Here is a 19,733-nt window from a genome sequence, read left to right as displayed (position 1 = left end):
TGAGTGGCAGCTCTCCAGTCAACCCAGAAAGGACACATTCCCAGTTTCCCCTCTGCACAGTATTTCCCTGCACATTAACAGCACCTGCAGCTGTTTTTAAGTTGACATCTGGACAAAACACAGCATCAGTTGACACTACTATGACCCCTGTACTACTTTAAGTAGCTGGCTGCCTCTCGTTCAGGAGCCACCATCACTGAAAATGGGCATCAGATTCAACCACCACCTTTAGGTATGAAGAAGCCTTTTAAATAAATCTAAACTACAGTGTCTGCAAGCTTCTTACTGTGAACAAAGTAGCCTAAGGATTCAGGTTTGGATATAGAAATTGTCATCATTTTCACTCATTGGTCTAATATAAAAGGATAAATCTGCCAAGCCCTTCATCACTTTTCTTTTCTAGGCACAGGCACAGGCACCTCTGTATGCACCCTTGAGCTTTGATTCAGAGTAGTGTGTAACATCCCTGAAAAGGTTCCAGTTAAAACTAGAATTTTGGCTTCAAATGCTTAAAATTTGAAGCAGCTTAACTGAAGTTATGAGGTCTTTATTCTTACATCTGAGTTCTGCATGCACCAGAAGCTGCCTCCTTCCTGAACTCAACTGTTCACTTAGTGTGCCAAAGGGAAAAAATGGATGTAGGATTTTACAGCTGCTTGACAACAGATGTCTGACCTGGAAAGTTGGTTATTAAAATTTGATTTATTGACGGGATATTTCAGTAATTTATGTCAGCACCTGAAACACCTGTTCAAGGCAATCACAGCTGTGAACAGTAGGCTGCCAATAAGGTTTACAGAAAATAAAAGAGTAGGAAGGGGAACTCCTAGATAACCAGGACACAGCCTCCAAAAGACAACTGGGAGTGAAAGATTCCAATAAGACCTTTATTGCAACACAGAGTTGACAACATATTTTTGCATTTAATAGAAAGTATTTGGTCTCTTGGTGGTGAAGCGTGGTTTGTGCTGGCGACGCAGAACTCTGTGTGGCAGTGGGAACTTGATTTTAGAATCCTGCAAGAAAAATGTTTCTATGTTAATTGAAGTATCAGATGAACAACAGAAAATAATTTGGAATAAATAGCCAAGCTGTATTCAGTGACTAACTTATGCTTAGAGAAGTAATCCATCCACAACTTAATATATATGTCACAGGACTTAAATTAATAAATTTGCAGTATTTTTTTCAAAGTAATACCAGTTAGAGGCATGTTTTCTGTACTATAACATGTATTTGCATTATTTTGACTTTCTTTCAAATACTTGTAGCAGCAAATGTCTTGATCATAATATACCATAATCATGAACATATGCACCCAAGTTTGGTTCCTGCCCTATTTCTGGCTGCAAAGCAAACCTGTACTTCACAAGAGAGATCCCCTCTTCCAATCCAACGTTAAACCAGGACCCACCAGCCACTGCAGTGTGGGCTCACTTACATGGAACTGCTTGACTGCTGGTCTGCGGCACTTGCTGGCAGCAATTTCCTCAACCTTCATGATCTGGATAGAGTGAGCACGGGCACGATGACGGGCTCCCATATCGCGGTCTAGAACAACAGAACTCATTAAGAATGAATTTTATGACATTTTCAGTTCAAGAATCTTAAAGCCCTTTGTTCAAGAAATGTTCATAATGCCATCTACAACTTTTAAAATTTCTAATCAGCTGTAATTAAAATCACTGTTTCTATTATGTAAAGTGATGGCACAAATATCACAAAACCAACAAGCAGCAGCAAACTCTTTCTGTAAGCTCTAAGTAAGCTCCACAACAGGAAGAACCATCTTACTCTTGTCCAATTTCAAGAAGGTACACATGGACACAAGTAATATACCTAGGACTACTTACTCTCTTGCAAGAGAAAAAAAATCCTGTGATTCAGAATCAACATTGAATTATTACTGGAAAGACAAATAAACTTCAAAACACTTTCCCTTCCAAAAGGAAGGTACAAGTAAAAGTATGACCTGAGGATATCTTTACTTTTATTGAAATTGATCAGCAATAGAACCATGAATTGATGTTTATCCCACATAATCAGCCTTTTTCAATAGGAGGAAGTAGCTGTACTCAGGCTACCTGAAAATTCCTCTATTCAGCAGTGCAAATCACTGGCTTCAAGTCACATCCATAGTCACATCCTAGTTCCACAAGGTATGCCTGTTGAAATACTACTGTGTTTCCTATGAAGATCTAACAAACCTACTAAAAACTTACCTGTCACAACTGTTCTTGAATATAAAAGTACCAGTCATTGTATCATGAAAAATAAGGTTTCTGGGTCTCATAAGCAACCCTTCAGTATGTTCATTAACAGAGATTATTGTACATTAATGTAGAACCTTAAATTTCACTTTCAACAGCACTTCAGCTTATGAAAGGCGACAAGATACATTTAATATTTGCACACATGACAAGAATATCATTATTAAGAACAATATTCTTTGGGTTTTTATGTGCAATCTGTAGAGTTTATCTGTAGAGTTTATTTGGAGTAAAGTATAAACAGCATCAGCTGTTGACAAGTGGTCTATCCCTTAAGTACTTCACAAAACAGTCTGAAATCAGGACAACCATTACTTCTCCCTGAAATGAGGTGATGGGATCTTGGGGAGTAATAGGGTTTTTTCCCTGTGGTGTGTGTTTTTTTTTTTTTTTAACTTGCTCAATAAAAGACAGATGCTAATATACTCTACATGATCTCTGAAATACTCTCTTCACAAGACCTGGGAAGATATATTCAATTATCTTACAACAGCACAGTGCAGGAAATACACACAGCATCTGAAAAGTCATTAAATTCTCGGTTTATATAGCAGCACTCATTACTAGAATTGTAGAAAGACATATCAGTAAGAAGTGGGAGTATTTTCCAGTCAGAGAAACTGTATAAAGAGAGGTAACAAGTCACCCACCACATGTACAATAGGTAAGTATCTATGGAATAGCTGGCAACACCCTTCATTTAATTTTCCAGTGCTTCAGTTATTTTACCATGGATTAATTCAGCATGCTTTATGCTCAATTTGAGATTTAATCCTTTGCTTGCATACTGCTCCTACTATTGTACACCTCAAACAGTTACATATACTTACAGCACTGAGTGACAGCACCTGCAGTGGTCAAATCTCTGTACTCCCTGTACATGTTGTGGGTTCCACTACGAGAATCGTAGCGCAACCAAATACCAAAATTTTTTACCCGCAGAGGGGACTTCTCATATACCTGGAATTACACAAGAACATGGAAGTGGTTAGAGATGATGTACTATCACCATTTTACAATTTTAAGAATAAATATTTCAGAGCTCTAACAAAACCCCTGTTTTGTTAAAAACAACTATTTGCTCTCTTTCCCCTTACCAAAATAGCTGGATATGTCTTAGTAATGCAGAGTAGAAAGCTTTAGTAATTTAAAAAAAAAATAATACAAGATTTCAGCTGTAAAGAGTGTTCTTGAAGTATCAAGGAAGAGGAGCGTAAGCATACAAACACCCACTTTCCCAGGGCTATGAATGCCCAAACGCCTCTTAAAAGGTATACTGTACAATGAACCTAAGGTTCAACACATGGCTCATCATTTTCATGCAATAAGTAAATTTGTATTTCATTTACAGAACGCATACCACTACTTTCAAAAACCAAACTTGTCACTCCTTTTCACAGCAACTGAAAGACAATTGATTTCAACCTCACACTCCATAACTACGATTCCTGTAAAATCCCTCCACGTATACCTCCTAGAATTCCGTAAGAACCTCCCCCGCTTTTAGGTTTTTAATCCATCACCTGTCCACAGTATACAATCTCTCCAGAAGACTTCTTCATCTTCTTCAGCTGAGAGACGAAGTACCAGAATCGGGACTTGGCGACGACATGGTTCGGAGCGAAGATCCGCATGCGGTACAGAGGAGGGGTCGTGCATTTCGGCGTGGGCAAGCAGCGCCCGACCACCTTGTACTCTCGCAGCTGGAGGGACACGAAAAACAGGTGGACCGCAGAGTGAGTGAGCCGCGGAGCCACCACGACCCCGAACCCTTTGAGGCGGCTCCTCAAAGGAAAAACGCGACAAAAGGAGCTCACTCCATTAGTGGAGAGAGGCCCTTGCGCCGGGCGGGTCGATATGCCCGCGGATCTCCCCGCGGTACCGCACGCCGATCTGGGTCCGCACCGGGCGGGAGCGGCGTCGGCGCCATATTGGCCGCTCGCCGTCCCACGGGCCGGGCGGCGTCGTTCGGGCACGCATGGGCCACTCTCGAGCGCTACAACCCGCCACCGCCTCCCTCCCGACGGCCACCCCGACCGCACTCCGGGCCCCGGCTGCGCCCGCCGGGCCCCGGTCCGTACTCACGGTGCCCGACGCCTTCATGGCGCTCCACCGCCGTCGCTCTCAGGAAAAGAAAGGGAGGGGCTGCGTGCGCAGCCCCTGACGTCATAACCCAGCCCCACCCCCGGCAGCCCGCGCGGCGATTGGCTGCGAGCAGAGCGCGATTGGAGCAGGCAGCTGTCAGTCTCCGCGCGCGGCCCTGGCTTCCGGGCTGGCGGCGCCGCGTGGCCCGGCCCGACTCGCGCCCCCCCTGTCGTTCGCTGCAGGCAGCGCGGCCCCAGCCCCCTGTTCCCGTCACCAAGGCCGCGGGCCGGCATGGTCCCGATAGAAGATAGACCGGGCTGGGCGTGACTCCGTCTGCCGGGCGTCCTTCTGGCGTTAGCGTGAAGAACGTGGCAGGGAGGCTCCAGGCGGAGGCACCGAAATCCCCTCGGGGCGGTAGGCGGGAGCGTAGGGCTATCGGGGGAACCTGTCTCACTCGTCGTCCTCCACGATAGCGAGGTCACTGGCTGCCGGGAAGTTGACCCCGAAGATCGCCCCCACGCACTCAGTTCCATGGGATGCCTCTTGCGGCTGGTCCCGCCGGGCACTCGTTCCCCCGTGCACTATGAGGGGGCAGCGGCTTTGCTGGCAGGACAAATTTCTCTCGAGCTTTGGGCGCCTCACGCCCTTTGAGAGCTGCTGTAGCCACGGGACAGGAGTAGGTTTTGCCTTGGAAGATACTGTAACAGCAGTGCGGACGGGACGGGTTTGAAATGCCGCTGCTCGCGTTTCGGTCGGTTTTCAGTCTGGCCGAACGGCCACGCGGGCGTGTGGCGACACCAACCCCCGTACACGGCGCTGTGTTGCAGAGCCCTACGCCACATGTGCAGACACAGCTGTCTGAGAAATGACGCTCACTTTTAAAATTTCAAAGGTTTGTTAAACCTTAACAAAATACAACAAGAGACTGAATAAGGAAAAATTACAGCGCTAAGAGTATGCAACCAAACGGCCACGTGCTCGTCTACAAAATGGATACTCTGTATTTTATATCCTTGGCCCTTCCCAAAGTCTTGATAGTCAACTCCTTCTCTGCCATCTATTGGTGGAGATCACTTTCTTACACTTTGATTGGAGGTCAGGTGATGCCATGCCGCGCCTCCTAGTAACAAGCCTGCCCTCCCCTAAATGCCCTGACTAGTGACAGCAATACAGGGGGAAAAGGAAGAGGACTGCGGGGAGAGCATACCAAAAAAACATAACTATACATCTCTAAAACTTCTCTTAACATACACATAATGCTCATTTCTTAATTATGAGAGTCAACCATCACGTTACCTATCTACAACAGCTGGGTTACTCCTCATGGACAAACCCACGCCAACCCGGGCCCTGCCCTGTGCGCGTCCCCAAGCAGGTGGCTCCGGCCGCTACTGCGGAACTCGCACCGGCGGCCCAGCCCCGCCCCGCCGCCTCTGACACAGCACGAATTCCAGACACGAGGCAGTTTGGGAGCGGGCCGGTACAGCCCGAGTTTATTCCGCCGGTGCGGTCGGTTTTATAGCGGTGCCGGCGGTACTGAGGAAGGAGTGGGACTACGATTCCCAGCCTGCCTCGGGGCACATCCCGGCGTGCCTCGCTACCAGCCGGCTTGGTGGAGAGGGGCGGTCCTGCTTCTCCTCCTCCTCCTCCTCCCGCCGGCTGCTGAGGCGACGCGGCCCGGCCCGGCCCGCTCCGCTCCCTGTGCTCGTGGCGGCTGCGGAGCCGTGGGGGTGGGCAGGAGCCGGCGGCGATGGAGCACTGACCGGGAAGGTACCGGCGGGGGGGCGCGGGCAGGACGCGACACGCGGAGCGGGTGACTCAGCCCGGGGGGAAGGGGCAGTGTGGGCTGAGCTGGCGGCGCCTGCGGGCTCCCGCGAGTCCCCTGGCCGGTTTCCTCAGTGCGGGGCCGCCTCCCCAGCAGCCGAGAGGCTCCGCGAAAGGGAGGTTGGGGGGGAGGCACCGCCGCGTCCGCCTGGCCTTGCTGCTTCGGAACAGCGGGGGCTGCAGCCGACCGGGCCCCGCCGGTCCCGCCCTGCGGGTGCCACGAAAAATATCTGTATTTTTCTCTGCTAATACACGCTGTAGTCCGTGATGCGGTTCTGTTCGCGGGAGCTGCCGCCTCGGTGGCTGTCCATCCGCTATGGTTCTGGTGGGGGAAGGAAGAAATCGTAGGACGGCAGCGTGAGGGGAGGGAGGGACCTCCTCGCACTTCCATATTCCGCTGGTCGTGGCGTGGTCGGAGCGGTGGTTCCCCGCCGCGGGTGGTGGGGCTGGGTCACTCCCAGCGGCCCGGGACGGCGCTGGGGAGGTTTAAGGACAAGCCGACGTCTTGTTCTCCGTTCAGCCGCGGAGCTGAACGCGGGGGGCTGTGAATTCCCGAGCGCGCGGCCCGACTGCGCTGCGGAGCCGTGTTGGCTCTTCCCAGCCACAGGAGACCCGGGCTCTGACCGAGTCTGGGCGGGGGAAAGGAGGCCTTACTCCTTACCGGAATTCCTGCCGGTAAAATTGTGCCTGAAACTAAGACCTAATGTCACTTCCAGAAGGAAAAACTTTTCTAGACAAGTTGAAAAGTTGTCGAAGTAGCAGTAGTTAACACAGTTGTTGGCTTTAACCGCGGGTTAGGCCGGTGTAAAGGGTCTGGAACCCAAAGGTTTGCAGCAAGCAAAACCGCAAAAAAGACTGGAAAAGATGAATTTTAATGTCTTTGTTTTATTAGAGCGAAAACTTGAGGAAATTCAAATGAGGCACACCACTGGCTCCCCCTCTGTTACCACATCTTATAAATACTTAAATGACTGCTGAACACGAAGCTTTTTATAATTGCTGATTGTTCCCGTGGTTAGCATCTGTAGTTCAAATGCTTTGAATGCTTTCATTATTGGGGTAAATCTAGATCGAAGTCACACACTTTGTATTGTTAATTGGGTAGTCTTGCCCACTTGAAGTGGGTTGAATTTTTTTTTCTGCCTCCTTTATGCTATGAAAACAGTCTTTACTGTCAAATGTGCTTTTAAGTATTTAGTAGAGGAAAAGGGAATAAATTATTTTGATCCGACATACCTGTATGACTTTACTGGTAAGGAACTGCATCCTTCTAATTACTGTCAGAGGAGTTTGCTACCTGACATGGCGTACTGCTTAACAAAAAATAATCTCTAAGTAAGTAAGACAATACTTTCTGCACAGATGCATATTAACTATTAACATTATCTGGGTTTTTTTTATAAATAAAACTTGCTTTAATGACATACTTGATGTTATAGCCAAGTGCATTTTGCCGTGGATTTTGTGAATTATTAGTACTATTAAAATCACCATTCAGTTTTGCTTTTGAAGTGTAGCTGGATGGTTAGGTAGATAGATGGTGGAAAAGCTACCTGCTTAAGTAAAGCCATGTGGCAAGAAAAGCTATTTTATTAGTTTTCTCAAGAGGCTCATTCAAATATTTTCTCTCATTAATTGTCTTTTAGAGTTGGCTAGTCAAGATGAAACTGAGAAAAGGCTATATGATAGAAGTTGAAATTTTAAATGCACTCATGAGGCATTTAGAAAATTAGTAGAACAGATTGACATTGCTGTTAGCAATAACAAGGGAAGAGAATACATGTTGGAGTCACGTTATTTTTATTAGCAAAATTTGTCACCTAGGTATAAATCATCTGCCCAAAAGATAAAAATGTACTGATACCAGCAGGTAAATATGCCAAAAAAAATGCCTCTGTATATTAAATAGTTTTGTAACTCTGGACCAGACCCTAATCAAAAGATGCAATTTAAAAAAAAAATCATTTTCCCTGCAGTATTTTGCCTTTTTTTAATCTGGCTCTTCTGGATGTTGATTATGGGGAAAACAGATTGGGGGCTGGGGATGCAGAGGGAGAAGACTCAGCACCGCAAGCTTAATCCCTAAAGATTCTGCCCCTGAGGGGGATCGCTGTGACTAAGGCAGTCTGTGAGGCTTGGTGTGCCAGGAGTCATCACTTTGTTCCTGACTTTCTGGTTTCTGTACTGCCAAAACCTGCAAATTTTTTTGTATGAACTCAATTTTACTTATTAAATTTCTTTTCATTATGCATAGTGTATTCTGTCTTGACTTTGGCATAGAGTATTCTGTCTTGACTTTAATAGAAAAGTCTGTTACCACGTTAAATTTTGGGCTCTCCTTTTCAGTTCTGGTTGCTGTTGCTTGTCACTGTGTCACCTTTCTTCCCGTGGGGGAGGGTGAACAGTAGAGTGCACGAGACACAATACTAAGAAATTAGAAGTTCTACCTATGGGTATGTAGGCAGCTTCAAACCACAGCTCCTTTGTATTTCATCTCATCCTCTTGTCTCTTCCTTTCCCCTACCTCCTACATACTTACATAACAAGGGCCGATTTCAGGCCTAATTAACTATATTACCATGGGGGGGGGGAGGTGGGGCAGAGAACTGAAGGATAGATGGATTTTTTTTTTCCCCTCTTGTTATTTAACAGCATCCTAGTATTTGACAGAGAAGTTTTAATTTTTTTAGATTCTCTGCATTTTACTAGAGTATTGCAGAACAGCCTACAGCAGAAAGCCATCTTTAGAACTTTTGTCTAGCTCACTTATTAATTTTACACTGAATTTTCTACAGAAAAATCATTGCTAGTAAAACAGCACCCATTGGTAGGAACAGAAAGCTTTTGTTAACAACTTAGTGTGGTGTGTTTTGTGGTTAATTTCTAAGACTCTTATATGTGCTTGCTTTAGAAGAAAGATCCCCCACCATGGGAAATACTTTGTAAGTGGGTGTATGAAGTGTCTTATCTCTATTGGAGTTGAGTAGAGATTTTTTTTTTTTTTTGTAGTTAGGTTTGTGGTGGGGGGAAAAAAAGTGGCCTTTCATTTAAGGAGTAGATTTGTTGTATCTTGCTGAAACTTCTGCATGCTTGAAATTTGAATTTAAGCCTTTCAGCTGAATACTATACATAATTCCATCTTTCTGTTAACTAAATTCTCTTTTCAAGAGAACTGAAATATATGGAGACTTTAAAGTTTCCTTATTCAATATGAAATACAGTACTGTGAAAAGTTGATTAAAGGACTTAGAATTCTGGTATTTGTATTGGAGCTTTCATGTTTAGTTGGAGTACATTTTTTGAGGTTTGTGAGCCACCTTGTATCATTGTTGCTGTCCTGGTTTTAATTTTTCTTGTTCTGCTGAGCAAATAAAATTTCTCTTTCTCTATTTGCAGATGATGGTATTTTGCCCTCTAGAAGAAGTGGGCAAAGCAGTTAGGAACAGGAAACAACGAATATAGCAACAGACATGGATGAACAAGCCCTTTTAGGGCTCAACCCAAATGCTGATGCAGACTTCAGACAACGAGTATGTAATTAATTTCCTCTTCTCTCTAATAGCTGGAGATGGTATTGCAATGCAAAAATCTAATGTTTTCATGGGCTGTGGGGGGTTTGTTGAGTTTGTTTTGTGAGCCAAATGTGTAGGGTTTGTGGTGGCAAGTACAAAGCAAAGTCATGTTGCAAACATGTAAGCTGAGGGGTATGTATTATCAATTCTGTTTACATTTCAGTTCGATTGCAGTTAACATGCATAGAATTAATTTTTCTGGACTCTTGACTGTTTAAGTTTTTTCAGTCCTTTGTACTTGTTGCTCAATTCCTTATGTAGATTCTCATAGAATGAAAACCAGCCACAGAAAACAATTTGCTTGAAATTAGCCTGTTGATTCCTAGATGTTTTTAACTATAATTTTAGTGGATTACCTAGGTTTAGTATCTTTTTAATAAAATGTGTGGGTTTAATTGTAGTGAAGCTTGTGTTATTGTAAAGTAAGTTAAGAAAATAATCATATGTAGGTAACCTTTACTGCATAAGAGATGATCCTATGAAAAGACATTATTTATATAACTATTTATTGAGTAATTATCTCTGCTGACTGATTACCATATTGATTTAACTGTCTACCAGATAACTTCTAGTAAAATCTTCCAGGAATGAGGATTTTAATACCATGGTTTTGTGTTCATAAAACAAATCTTGGAATGTTTAAACAGTTACAAATTTGGTTTGATTTGCTAAGTAGCCTGTTAAATATGTTGATTCTGCATATTTGCCCTTTTTAAAATGATGGATATAGCTAATCTTTAGTGATCTGTCAATAGAATATCACTGAAATTGGAAGCTTTTACCTATAACCTTTTAACTATGCAGTCTGCTGAGTTCTGAAATATTTCATAGCAGAAGGGGACTTACCTTTTCCACAATCATGTAAGATGTAACATAAGGGAAGTATCAAACCATTTCTAGTAAAATAATACATTAAGTATAAGAAAATCACTAGTACTAACTACAGGAAGTGAATTCTTGTTTTAGAACTTAGTTCTGAATAATTACTTTGGGAGATAACTTTGGTAAATGGAAACCTTTATGAACTAATGCAAAAAGCAGCCCCTAAAAATATCCAACAGCCAAACCTCCCCCTTGAAATATATGCATTCATAGAATTGAAATAATGTTGTTAATCTAATTTCTTCAAAACTTGCTTTACTGTTCTGTATCACAGGCCACACAGAGCCTTAAAGCAATTAAATCAAATTAATTGTTGTCAAAAGCTGTTTAGGAGTCCTGTGTGATTATTTAAAATTTGGTAAAGGTTTTCTTGATTTCTGTAGAAGATTCATATACTGACAGTTGTGCAGGTGGTTAGTATTTGAATGTTTTTTGAACTTGGGATGTTGAATACAAGCAAAGCAGTGCAACAAAATAGTGAAATGTTTTCAGTGAAAAATCTAAATTACCACTTCTTTAGAATGTGTGGAAGGAATTGTAACTTGGACGTGAACTTCCACCTAAATGGGAAAGCCCTGAACAAGCTGCTCTAGTCTAACTGTGTCTCTGTGGAACTGAGGTTCCATCTAACCTCAACACTTCTGATTCTATGATTTCCATATTCAAGTAATGAAATCTTTGTATTGAATATGAAGTGGAAATGGGTACCTATGATATTGGTATTTGGAAAAAAACCCCACTCAATGTTAAGGTGATTAGGGAGCCATTGAAATGTATCCAAATACTGTTGATTTTTTGTAGAAGAGCTGTTTAAATACAAGAGCAAGTGTGAATGAGATGTATTGCTATGTGCTTTGTTCTTTTTAAAGTTAAACTTACTTTGATTTTTGCAGGCACTAGCCTATTTTGAGCAGCTCAAGATATCTCAGGATGCTTGGCAAGTCTGTGCAGAAGCATTAGCTCAGAGTATATACAGGTAATGTAACTAATAATTTCTTATTGTCATTAGTAATATGTATGGGTCTGATTTAGCTGTGCAGCATAATAGGCAAACTAAACTGTTGAAAGTTAATATGATCTTTGTACTATTTTAATATCATAGTTGATCTGTGGCCTCTGTATAATGCCGTTCAAGGAAGAGCAATGTATACATTAAATTCCATATTAATTTAGTAACCTAAAAACTGCTGGTTTTTGAAATTCTGGGGAAAAATAAGTGCTGAGAATTGCCCCCTCTGAGACTATAGACTTTATATGCAGTAATCTCATAAGTAGTTCCTTGCCCCTGTTCTTTGGAGTAGGCTATCCCATTTTTCAAGATGCAAAGAATGTGTAATCACCACTATTTTTGCACATAGTTGTGTATTTGCATCAAAAATACTAGGCTGTCACTGTTTTGCAGAATAATTCCTTTTGGAAGGGAGTTGAGGGGTGCATATCTCCTGAATAACAGCAGTAGTTTATAGTGAATGCTATTTTGTAAGTGATTTATCAAAACTACTGACTCCGTCAGAATGTGCAGTAATTAAAGCCACATAAGATTAGAAATTATAATCTTTAAAAAATACATTATGGTTGTTGCAAGTTTTAGATAATAAGATGAAAAAGCTGTGTAGATAACAGAGCATGTGGAATGTCTATGCTTAATCTACACTTTGTGTCTTTACCTTTGATTTTTAAGATGCAGAGTACAGCTTGCACTTAGTGTAGTAGTGGGCCTCAAACATACTATAGAAGCCTGACAGATTTTTGTAAGAGCAGGATACAATAGGTATTGTAGTTTTGTTTGTACAATACTGAAATCAAACCATAAAGAATAGGTGGCTATAGAAAAAGAAGACTAGTATCAAACATAAATATTAGTTTAACAGTTACTCATTTCTACCAGATTGACTGCTCCACTATTTGTCCTTTTTGCTTTGAGGTAACAGTAGCAGCAGGTCTGGTTTTTTTCTGGTGCCAAAGGGGCAGTCTGATTGTAGTATTTGAGGAATTTTTTTTTCCCCACAGAAATGTGTACTATATTGTACACAAATGTGTACCATAATGTGTACCAGTAACAGAATTTTCTTTTCTAGTGATGATCACATCAAGTTCTTCTGCTTTCAAGTTCTCGAACATCAGGTTAAGTTCAAGTGAGTAATTTTACTTGACATCATCCATGTACATCCAGTTATTTTTTCCTTTTTATTCTGCTTGCAAATAAAATGGTATTTGTTGCCTAGTTGTGGTTGATGAAGTGTCTGTAGTCTGGTGCAGAGTGCTGTCTTGTATTTCTTTACCTTTCTTCACCTTTCCTTGGAGAGGTTTTTGAGCAGCAGGCTCTGCTCTCAGCTAGTCTAACACATCTATGGCCCAACACAGACCGAGTTAGCAAGGACTGCTTGAAACTTAGCTATTCCTGTCTGGAGATTGAGGCCTTACTCTTACTCTCACTGATTTTTGCAGCTGTGCTCTGTACTGAGTCCTGGACTTCAGACAGAGCCCTATTCATTCAATAACCATGGCAGAGATATTGAGAAAGTAGTCTTTTCACTGAGTGGTGGTTTCATAGAACCATAATTCTAGGGAAAAATACTTTTTAATTCTATGAATGTCATTGCACAGAACTGTATTTTTTTTTCCTCACTTTGGGCTCCCTTGGTGTGGAATTGAGCATCATGGAATCTTTGAATATCATTGTGATTGCTTGTAATACAGTGAATGGATGAGGAGTTTAGATAGGAATAAGATGTATTTTGTGACTGATTTTTACAGTTTGGTATGAGTGCAAATGTTAAAGACTTTTTTATTTACCCAATTTTACCTTACTGTCCACTTTTCTCTGCTTGCTTCACTCCCGTCACCTGCTTCCTGCAATAAGTTTTCTTTTGTTTCTTGGTGCTTATTTTCTTTAAACATTTTTGGTGTTTTTTTTTTTTTTCCTTCTCTTTAATGAATAGTTGGCTGTGACAGGAATGCTGGAGTCCCATTCAACAGTCATTCCTATTAAGGGCTCTATAAATCTGTAGCTAACTCTTTGCAATAGAGTATTCTTAGCTTCACTAGTCCTGGCAGAGGTATGGCTAGTATTTGAAGTGGACTGGATATAATGTCACAATTTGCCAGGACTCTATGTATGACATAAAACAGAATTACTTCCTTGGGTTTTTTGACATAAGTCTGATAGTAAATGTAGTGTAGGTCAGATCAGTGAAGGACCTCATGTACTCAATAGTGATAGTCTTCAAAGTGTAGTGAACAAGTTCAGGCATATACAGATGTCTCTTCCTTCTCCCCTTGGCCTATGGTGAAATGCTTATTTTTATCAGGGTCATAAGTCCTGTCCCTGATAGAGCAGCTTTTCTGCAAAATTTCAAGCTTCTACTCTCATAAAGGAGGTAGTAATGCCTCAAGATGTGATACATTACTATGGGTAAAATGTTTTTTATTATTTTTGCCTTTGAGTCAGAATTTTAACATGCAAATAGCTTTGTAAATTGCTGTCCTAGAAACTTTTCATTTACAGTAATGTGGAGCATTACATACTATATAAAAGAGTTTTTGCTTTGCTGAATGTTGGTGCTTGCTGTGAAGCACAGTTGTATTTTGACCTCAATATTTTTTTATTTCAGGTACTCTGAACTTACTGAAGTCCAGCAGCAGCTAATTAGGGAAACACTCATAACATGGCTGCAAGCACAGGTATGTATGTTCTTCAAGGCAGTCTTGCATGTTAGGTTTTTAGGCTAACATAGGGCATTGAGTGTGGACTAAATGTTTAATCCGTTGTTTGAGTTTAAAGATGGCTTCCTGAAGATATTTGGTATCTGATTGTTAAAGGTTTGTGAAATAATTTTTAAATCAAGTGTTGTAAAGAACTCCATGCCCAAACTTAGTATTAAATATATAACACTTGAACGAGATAATGACTGTGGTTTAATCAGTTGTGTGTGAAATAAGGTGTATTGAAAGTTCCCTTTTAGAGAGGCATAATACAGATTCCTGGTGTTCCTGAGTGTCTGGAGGAAGAGCAGGCCTGCTAATTATTTTTCCAAGACCATACTGAGTGAACTCCTGTCTACTGCTGGCAGATGTTTATCACTCCTCTGTGATGTTAGTTAGTACTGTGGCAGAGTATGGACTATTCCTTCTTGTGGAAGGGGTTACTGTAGCCAAACTTGTAGTATCAGCCCCACCCAGGAGTTTGCAGTCAGCAGAAGTATCCACTGGTTTGCCCATACCTGCCATTATATAGCTGTCATTCCACTTCTGCACTGAAGATAAACATAGTTGCCGTGCAGAAGACTTAACAGTAGGACATGCAATATAATACAGCTTTGAAAAGAACAGATCATTGTGAAGTGGATTAAATTTCTTTTCTCTTTGTGGCAAACTGTTCCTTTTAGGAGTTTCTAAAAAGAAAAGGAGAGGAAATTGGTGGTGGTGGATTTTTTTTTTTCCTTAGATTTAGGAACTTCCCTTACTATTTATAGCACTAACATTTGACACAGGCACAAGCTAGCTACAGGAGGACTGTAACTTTCACCAAATTGACAAATGACCTTTTAGTCTTTGAGTAGTTGTGGTGGTTTTGCGTGGGAGGCATTTATGGAAGACACTTAATGTCTTGGTACTGAATGAAAGGCGTAGGACTGTATCACCCATAGAAGACATTTTCCCTATTACAGGACACGTTAGCCATTTTTTCTTCAAATTCCTTGGAAAGGTAAGGGTTTATTTGTTGGTCTCAGCCAGGAAGAGAAGTAGCACATTAACTACTACAGAGAGATCAACAAACCCATAAGGTTCTTCTCTAATTTTTTGAGAATGTACAGATGAAATGTCTTGTTTCTACCAGATGCTGAATCCCCAGCCTGAGAAGACTTTTATTCGCAACAAAGCAGCACAAGTCTTTGCATTGCTTTTTGTTACTGAATATCTCACAAAATGGCCCAAGTTTTTTTTTGACATTCTGTCAGTAGTTGACCTTAATCCACGAGGTGTGGATATGTACCTCAGAATCCTGATGGCTGTTGATGCTGAGCTGGTGGACCGGGATGTTGTTCATACATCAGAGGCAAGTTATTATTTTGCATTAACACTTGTTTTAAAATTTTAAGTTCTCTTACTTTAATTAGAGCAGAAGGTTTCTAGATATGCTTTTTTCCTGTGACAGCTCTGCTTTAGACACATTAGGTGGTTTAAATTCAAAATATTATGTTTAGCTTTGTTGTTTAATGCTTTTTATGATTTCATATTTTTCAGCTAATTTTTTTTTTGCTTGAAAGCTTACAAACAAAAATTAATCAAGTTTGCCAGTATAATGCTAGACTGATTCATTTTAAAATGTTAATGTTTTCTAGTGCATGTTTAAGGAGTCCTAACCCCTTAAAGTTCATTCAGTGATTTAGAGAACTGTTCTTCTTTTTCTGCCTTTTCTTTCAGTGTTCAGGCACTGTGGATAATAAAAGGGAAAACTTAGGATATTTTGGGTTTATTTGTTGGAAAGGAAAAAAATATTCTCTTTGGGTTTCTGATTTGAGTTATCTTGCTATGACACATGGTGTCTGGCATCTGGATACAAAAATGCTACTAATTTGACAAGATGATAATCTGTGACAAGACTGATTTTATCCTTTTTCTGTGTTGATAGGAGGCTCGTAGGAACACCTTATTAAAAGATACTATGAGGGAACAGTGCATTCCAAGTTTGGTGGAGTCGTGGTACCAAATCTTACAAAATTATCAATATAATAACTCAGAGTTGACATGCCAGTGCCTTGAAGTAGTTGGAGCTTATGTATCCTGGATAGATTTGAGCCTGATAGCCAATGAAAGGTAAGAAGGTTTTGATGGAAAGAGTTTGCAAAAATCACCTTGGCAGTGTGCTGACTGTATAGAATGAAATATATAAAAGTCCTTCAAGGATGACTTTTAATTTTGTCTTCGGAGTTTTTGGAATTTTAGTGATTGCTTTTGCAAGCCAAGCTGATATACTGGCCAAACTAAACACTACTCAGTTTGCTGTGTTCTCTTTAAAATGCATAAAATGTTGAATTTTGTCAGTACAATAGAAAAAGAAGAATTGTAAAAAGAGATCATTGTGAATATGTGCACAAATAATATAAAGCTTCTGTACAATGTTACTTTGTATATATAAAACTGAACTATTTTTTCTCTGAAGGTTTATAAATATGCTGCTAGGTCACATGTCTGTGGAAGTTCTTCGGGAAGAAGCCTGTGATTGTTTGTTTGAAATTGTAAATAAGGGAATGGACCCAATTGATAAAACAAAACTGGTTGAGTCTTTATGTCAAGTATTGCAGTCTGCTGGCCTCTTCAGTATTGATCAGGTTTGTGTATTGATTTTTAACAATGGGAATGAGTCAGGTTTCTGACAGTTTTTAAATAAGCTGATGCACAGAAAATTATAAAACAGTCCATAAGTTAGAGGGAATTACTTGTGCTTCTGCATCAAAACTGAACACTTCTTACAGTTTTCTCATACTTAAATTTAAGAGATTGTTATTAATGTTAATTATTGAACACACAGGGTTTCATTCTAGAAGCAAGGTATTATGTAACTCCCCTGTTCCTCTCCTAAAGCATGTTGTGCTTACTGTTAATACTGCTTCTGTGTTTCCTTGTCTTGAATCTTCCCTCCTGAATGATTCTGAAATAGGTGTTGTAGGCAAGATAGCTGATCTAATGTCTCACCCTAAAAAATTCTGTGCATAATTAAGTAGGGGAAAGAGCTTTCTTAAGGACACGTATGCCGTTTTGCACGTGTGCACCATCAAACATAAGGCTTGAAATGCTTATCCTCAAGCTGGAAAAGTATGCCTACTAACTAAACACATTTTCTGGCAGTTGCCTTGTGTAAGGAACAGTTGTTCACTGCCTGCTGTGGAGAAAGAGCAACCAGTCCTTATGAAGCTGTAGTTCTTAGATTGCAAGGCTTTTACCTCTTACCTTTGAAACCCTTGTCAAATTTGTATTCCTACTAATAAAAATCTTACCTCAGTCTTTCTTAGGTAGACTTGTTATTCTTTCACTTTTGTATAGTTATGGCAGAGACCAAAACGTCTCATTGAGGTGGCCGCTTTAGGAGTATTTCTTGATTCCTATCAATGCATTTCTGCAAAGCAAGCAGGAAATATTTAATATTAACTCACTCTAACAGGCAGTACTGAAAGGTACTTGTTATCAGTATTTCTGAAGTGAGCTGCAGCTGGTAATTCTTTGAGGTTTTTCCATAAAAATATTTTCCAATACAGCCTAGAATTTATGGTAGGCATGTGCTGCTGCTTTTATTTTGAACCTGCTTATTGCTGTAAAGAGAGAAACAAATCTGAAGAAATGAAGCAAGCTACTGTTGTGTAATGGAGGACAGACGAATCTGGCATTGCTTTAACTTTTTTCTCTCTCTATTCCCAGGGGAAAAAGAACCAATTGTAGGTGGTTGGTAGTTTCCAGCTAGGAGACAAGTGTTGGTTTAATTCTACGTACTAGACACGGGTAGTACAGTCTGTAGTCTTGTATTTAAAAATAAGCTCTGTTAGTATTTTTAATCAGGTGTCTTTTCTTGCAGGAAGATGATGTGGATTTTCTGGCCAGGTTTTCTAAGCTGGTCAATGGGATGGGGCAAGCATTAATAGCTAGTTGGACTAAACTGATAAAAAATGGTGATATGAAGAGTGCTCAAGACACTCTACAAGCTATTGAAGCAAAAGTGGCCCTGATGTTGCAACTTCTAATTCATGAAGATGATGACATCTCTTCTAACATCATTGGCTTTTGTTACGACTACCTTCACATCCTGAAACAAGTAAATATGTCTGGGTTCAATTTAACAACAATTCTGACATGATTTCATTTGATTTTTCTGTGGATGTCTCATACTTTCTGCAAACTGACTTGCAAAATAGGTTTTTTGACTAATCAGCATTCCATTTCTTTAATGCCTGTGATCATGCTATTTCTGTAGTGTTGTTTAGAGATCTGAAGGAGCTGAGTTAAACCTTGTGTTAAGGGGAAAGGCAGATCATATTATTGTTCAAAAAGCAAGTCTTTCTCTTAGACAGTAATGAAGGAGTTAGAATACAAAAAAAAAATAACAGTTGAATTTTATTTTCCAGCTTTCTGCACTTTCAGACCAACAAAAAGCTAATGTAGAGGTAGGTATTTTTTTTTACTACAGATTCTATACTTCAAGGACACATTAGATCAGAATATTTCATTTTGCTGAAACAAATCATATTTCATTTTTATGCCTCAATGTGTATGCAACAGTAATTAAAAGTGAAGACAGTGTGTTCCATCTTTTGCTAAGTAACTACAGTTGTTTCTTTAAATAGTAAGGCTATATTGAATTGTGTATGAAGATGAAAGCTATTTTAGAGCTGGTCTTCCCAAACAACCCTTAAGCATATGTTGGTAAGCTCCTCTGCAGGCTATACTGTTCAAAGAATATTCTTAAATCAACCTGGAAGAGTTGTTTCCTTGAAGTTTTTATTTTTATTAAAACCTGCCCTAATTCCAAAGGATTGGAAGAAATCTAGGAAGGATTGTCATTAAGTTAAACTTAAGAAAGAAGCGACAATTGAGAGATAACAGTTGTAATTATGAACAGTTATATGTTAAACATTACATCAAATATACATTAAGCTCAAGTAGATAATAAGTTTTATATATAAAACATGTCCAGTTTTGGAAGTAGTAAACTTATATGGATTTTTCAGCCCAGTCTGCACCAATGTAGATGTACTGGTTTGGATGTTGAACTGGTTAGATTGGTACAGTTATTTTGTAAGTTCATACAGCTAACAGGTTTGATTCCTTTTCCTTTATAAAGAAAACTGAATTCTGTACCTGTTCTAACATGACAAGTGGAATTTGGAGAACTACGGTGTAGAGTATCTTGACCTCCTTTTGTCTAATGTCTGTTTAAATTGGATTAGGTAACACAAAACGAGAACTTTGGTAATAACACTGAATCTTTTTATTTTTATGACTGTTGTTTGTTGTTACAGCTAGATCAAATGATGTTACTACTGCAGTACACTTAAGACACTAAAAGCTGGAATATGTTACTGCCCTGAAATATGTTGGCTTAAGT

The 19,733-nt window shown here is 40.4% G+C and overlaps 2 protein-coding genes and 1 non-coding gene across 9 annotated transcripts in view; 1 reads left to right on the top strand and 2 right to left on the bottom strand.

Moving 5' to 3' along the window:
* Nucleotides 1–866: 866 nt before the first annotated feature.
* On the bottom strand, nt 867–4,447 carry RPL18A (ribosomal protein L18a). The gene is made up of 5 exons (XM_053942106.1): nt 4,356–4,447; nt 3,794–3,973; nt 3,101–3,230; nt 1,442–1,551; nt 867–1,016 (listed from the first exon to the last, which is right to left on the bottom strand). The coding sequence occupies exons 1-5, from the start codon at nt 4,371–4,373 to the stop codon at nt 924–926; spliced, it is 531 nt and encodes a 176-aa protein (XP_053798081.1). The 5' UTR covers nt 4,374–4,447; the 3' UTR covers nt 867–923.
* On the bottom strand, nt 2,337–2,468 carry LOC128788992 (small nucleolar RNA SNORA68). The gene has a single exon (XR_008431279.1). It is a non-coding gene; the product is annotated as a small nucleolar RNA SNORA68 (small nucleolar RNA).
* Nucleotides 4,448–4,683: 236 nt separating the features above from the next.
* The window catches only part of XPOT (exportin for tRNA), a 28,383-nt gene continuing 13,333 nt past the window's right edge, over nt 4,684–19,733 (top strand). For 3 of the 7 annotated variants that reach the window (XR_008430821.1, XR_008430820.1, XM_053942100.1), the window contains exons 1-10: nt 5,863–6,125; nt 9,576–9,709; nt 11,527–11,609; nt 12,712–12,768; nt 14,248–14,317; nt 15,474–15,692; nt 16,269–16,453; nt 16,800–16,968; nt 18,207–18,443; nt 18,754–18,792. Coding sequence is in view for 5 of the 7 variants with exons in the window: in XM_053942100.1 (XP_053798075.1) it covers nt 9,650–9,709; nt 11,527–11,609; nt 12,712–12,768; nt 14,248–14,317; nt 15,474–15,692; nt 16,269–16,453; nt 16,800–16,968; nt 18,207–18,443; nt 18,754–18,792 (1,119 nt within the window). In the remaining 2 variants the exon portion in view is untranslated. Of the gene's footprint in view, nt 4,770–5,843; nt 6,126–8,559; nt 8,633–9,575; nt 9,710–11,526; nt 11,610–12,711; nt 12,769–14,247; nt 14,318–15,473; nt 15,693–16,268; nt 16,454–16,799; nt 16,969–18,206; nt 18,444–18,753; nt 18,793–19,733 lie in introns of those variants that run through there. The other 4 variants (XM_053942101.1, XM_053942104.1, XM_053942103.1 and 1 more) reach the window with 4 other exon arrangements.

Source organism: Vidua chalybeata, chromosome 5, assembly GCF_026979565.1.
Source record: "Vidua chalybeata isolate OUT-0048 chromosome 5, bVidCha1 merged haplotype, whole genome shotgun sequence".
Classification (NCBI taxonomy): domain Eukaryota; kingdom Metazoa; phylum Chordata; class Aves; order Passeriformes; family Viduidae; genus Vidua; species Vidua chalybeata.
Note: the sequence above shows the minus strand (reverse complement) of the source record. Positions and strands in the feature narration are given on the sequence as shown.

Excerpts from the sequence above, each read along its gene's own strand:
- RPL18A (XM_053942106.1), bottom strand. Across the intron at positions 1,552-3,100 it reads AGGTGCTGTCACTCAGTGCT|ACCGCGATATGGGAGCCCGT; the intron begins GTAAGTATATGT and ends CTGTTGTTCTAG. Across the intron at positions 1,017-1,441 it reads CAGCAGTCAAGCAGTTCCAT|GATTCTAAAATCAAGTTCCC; the intron begins GTAAGTGAGCCC and ends TTTTTCTTGCAG.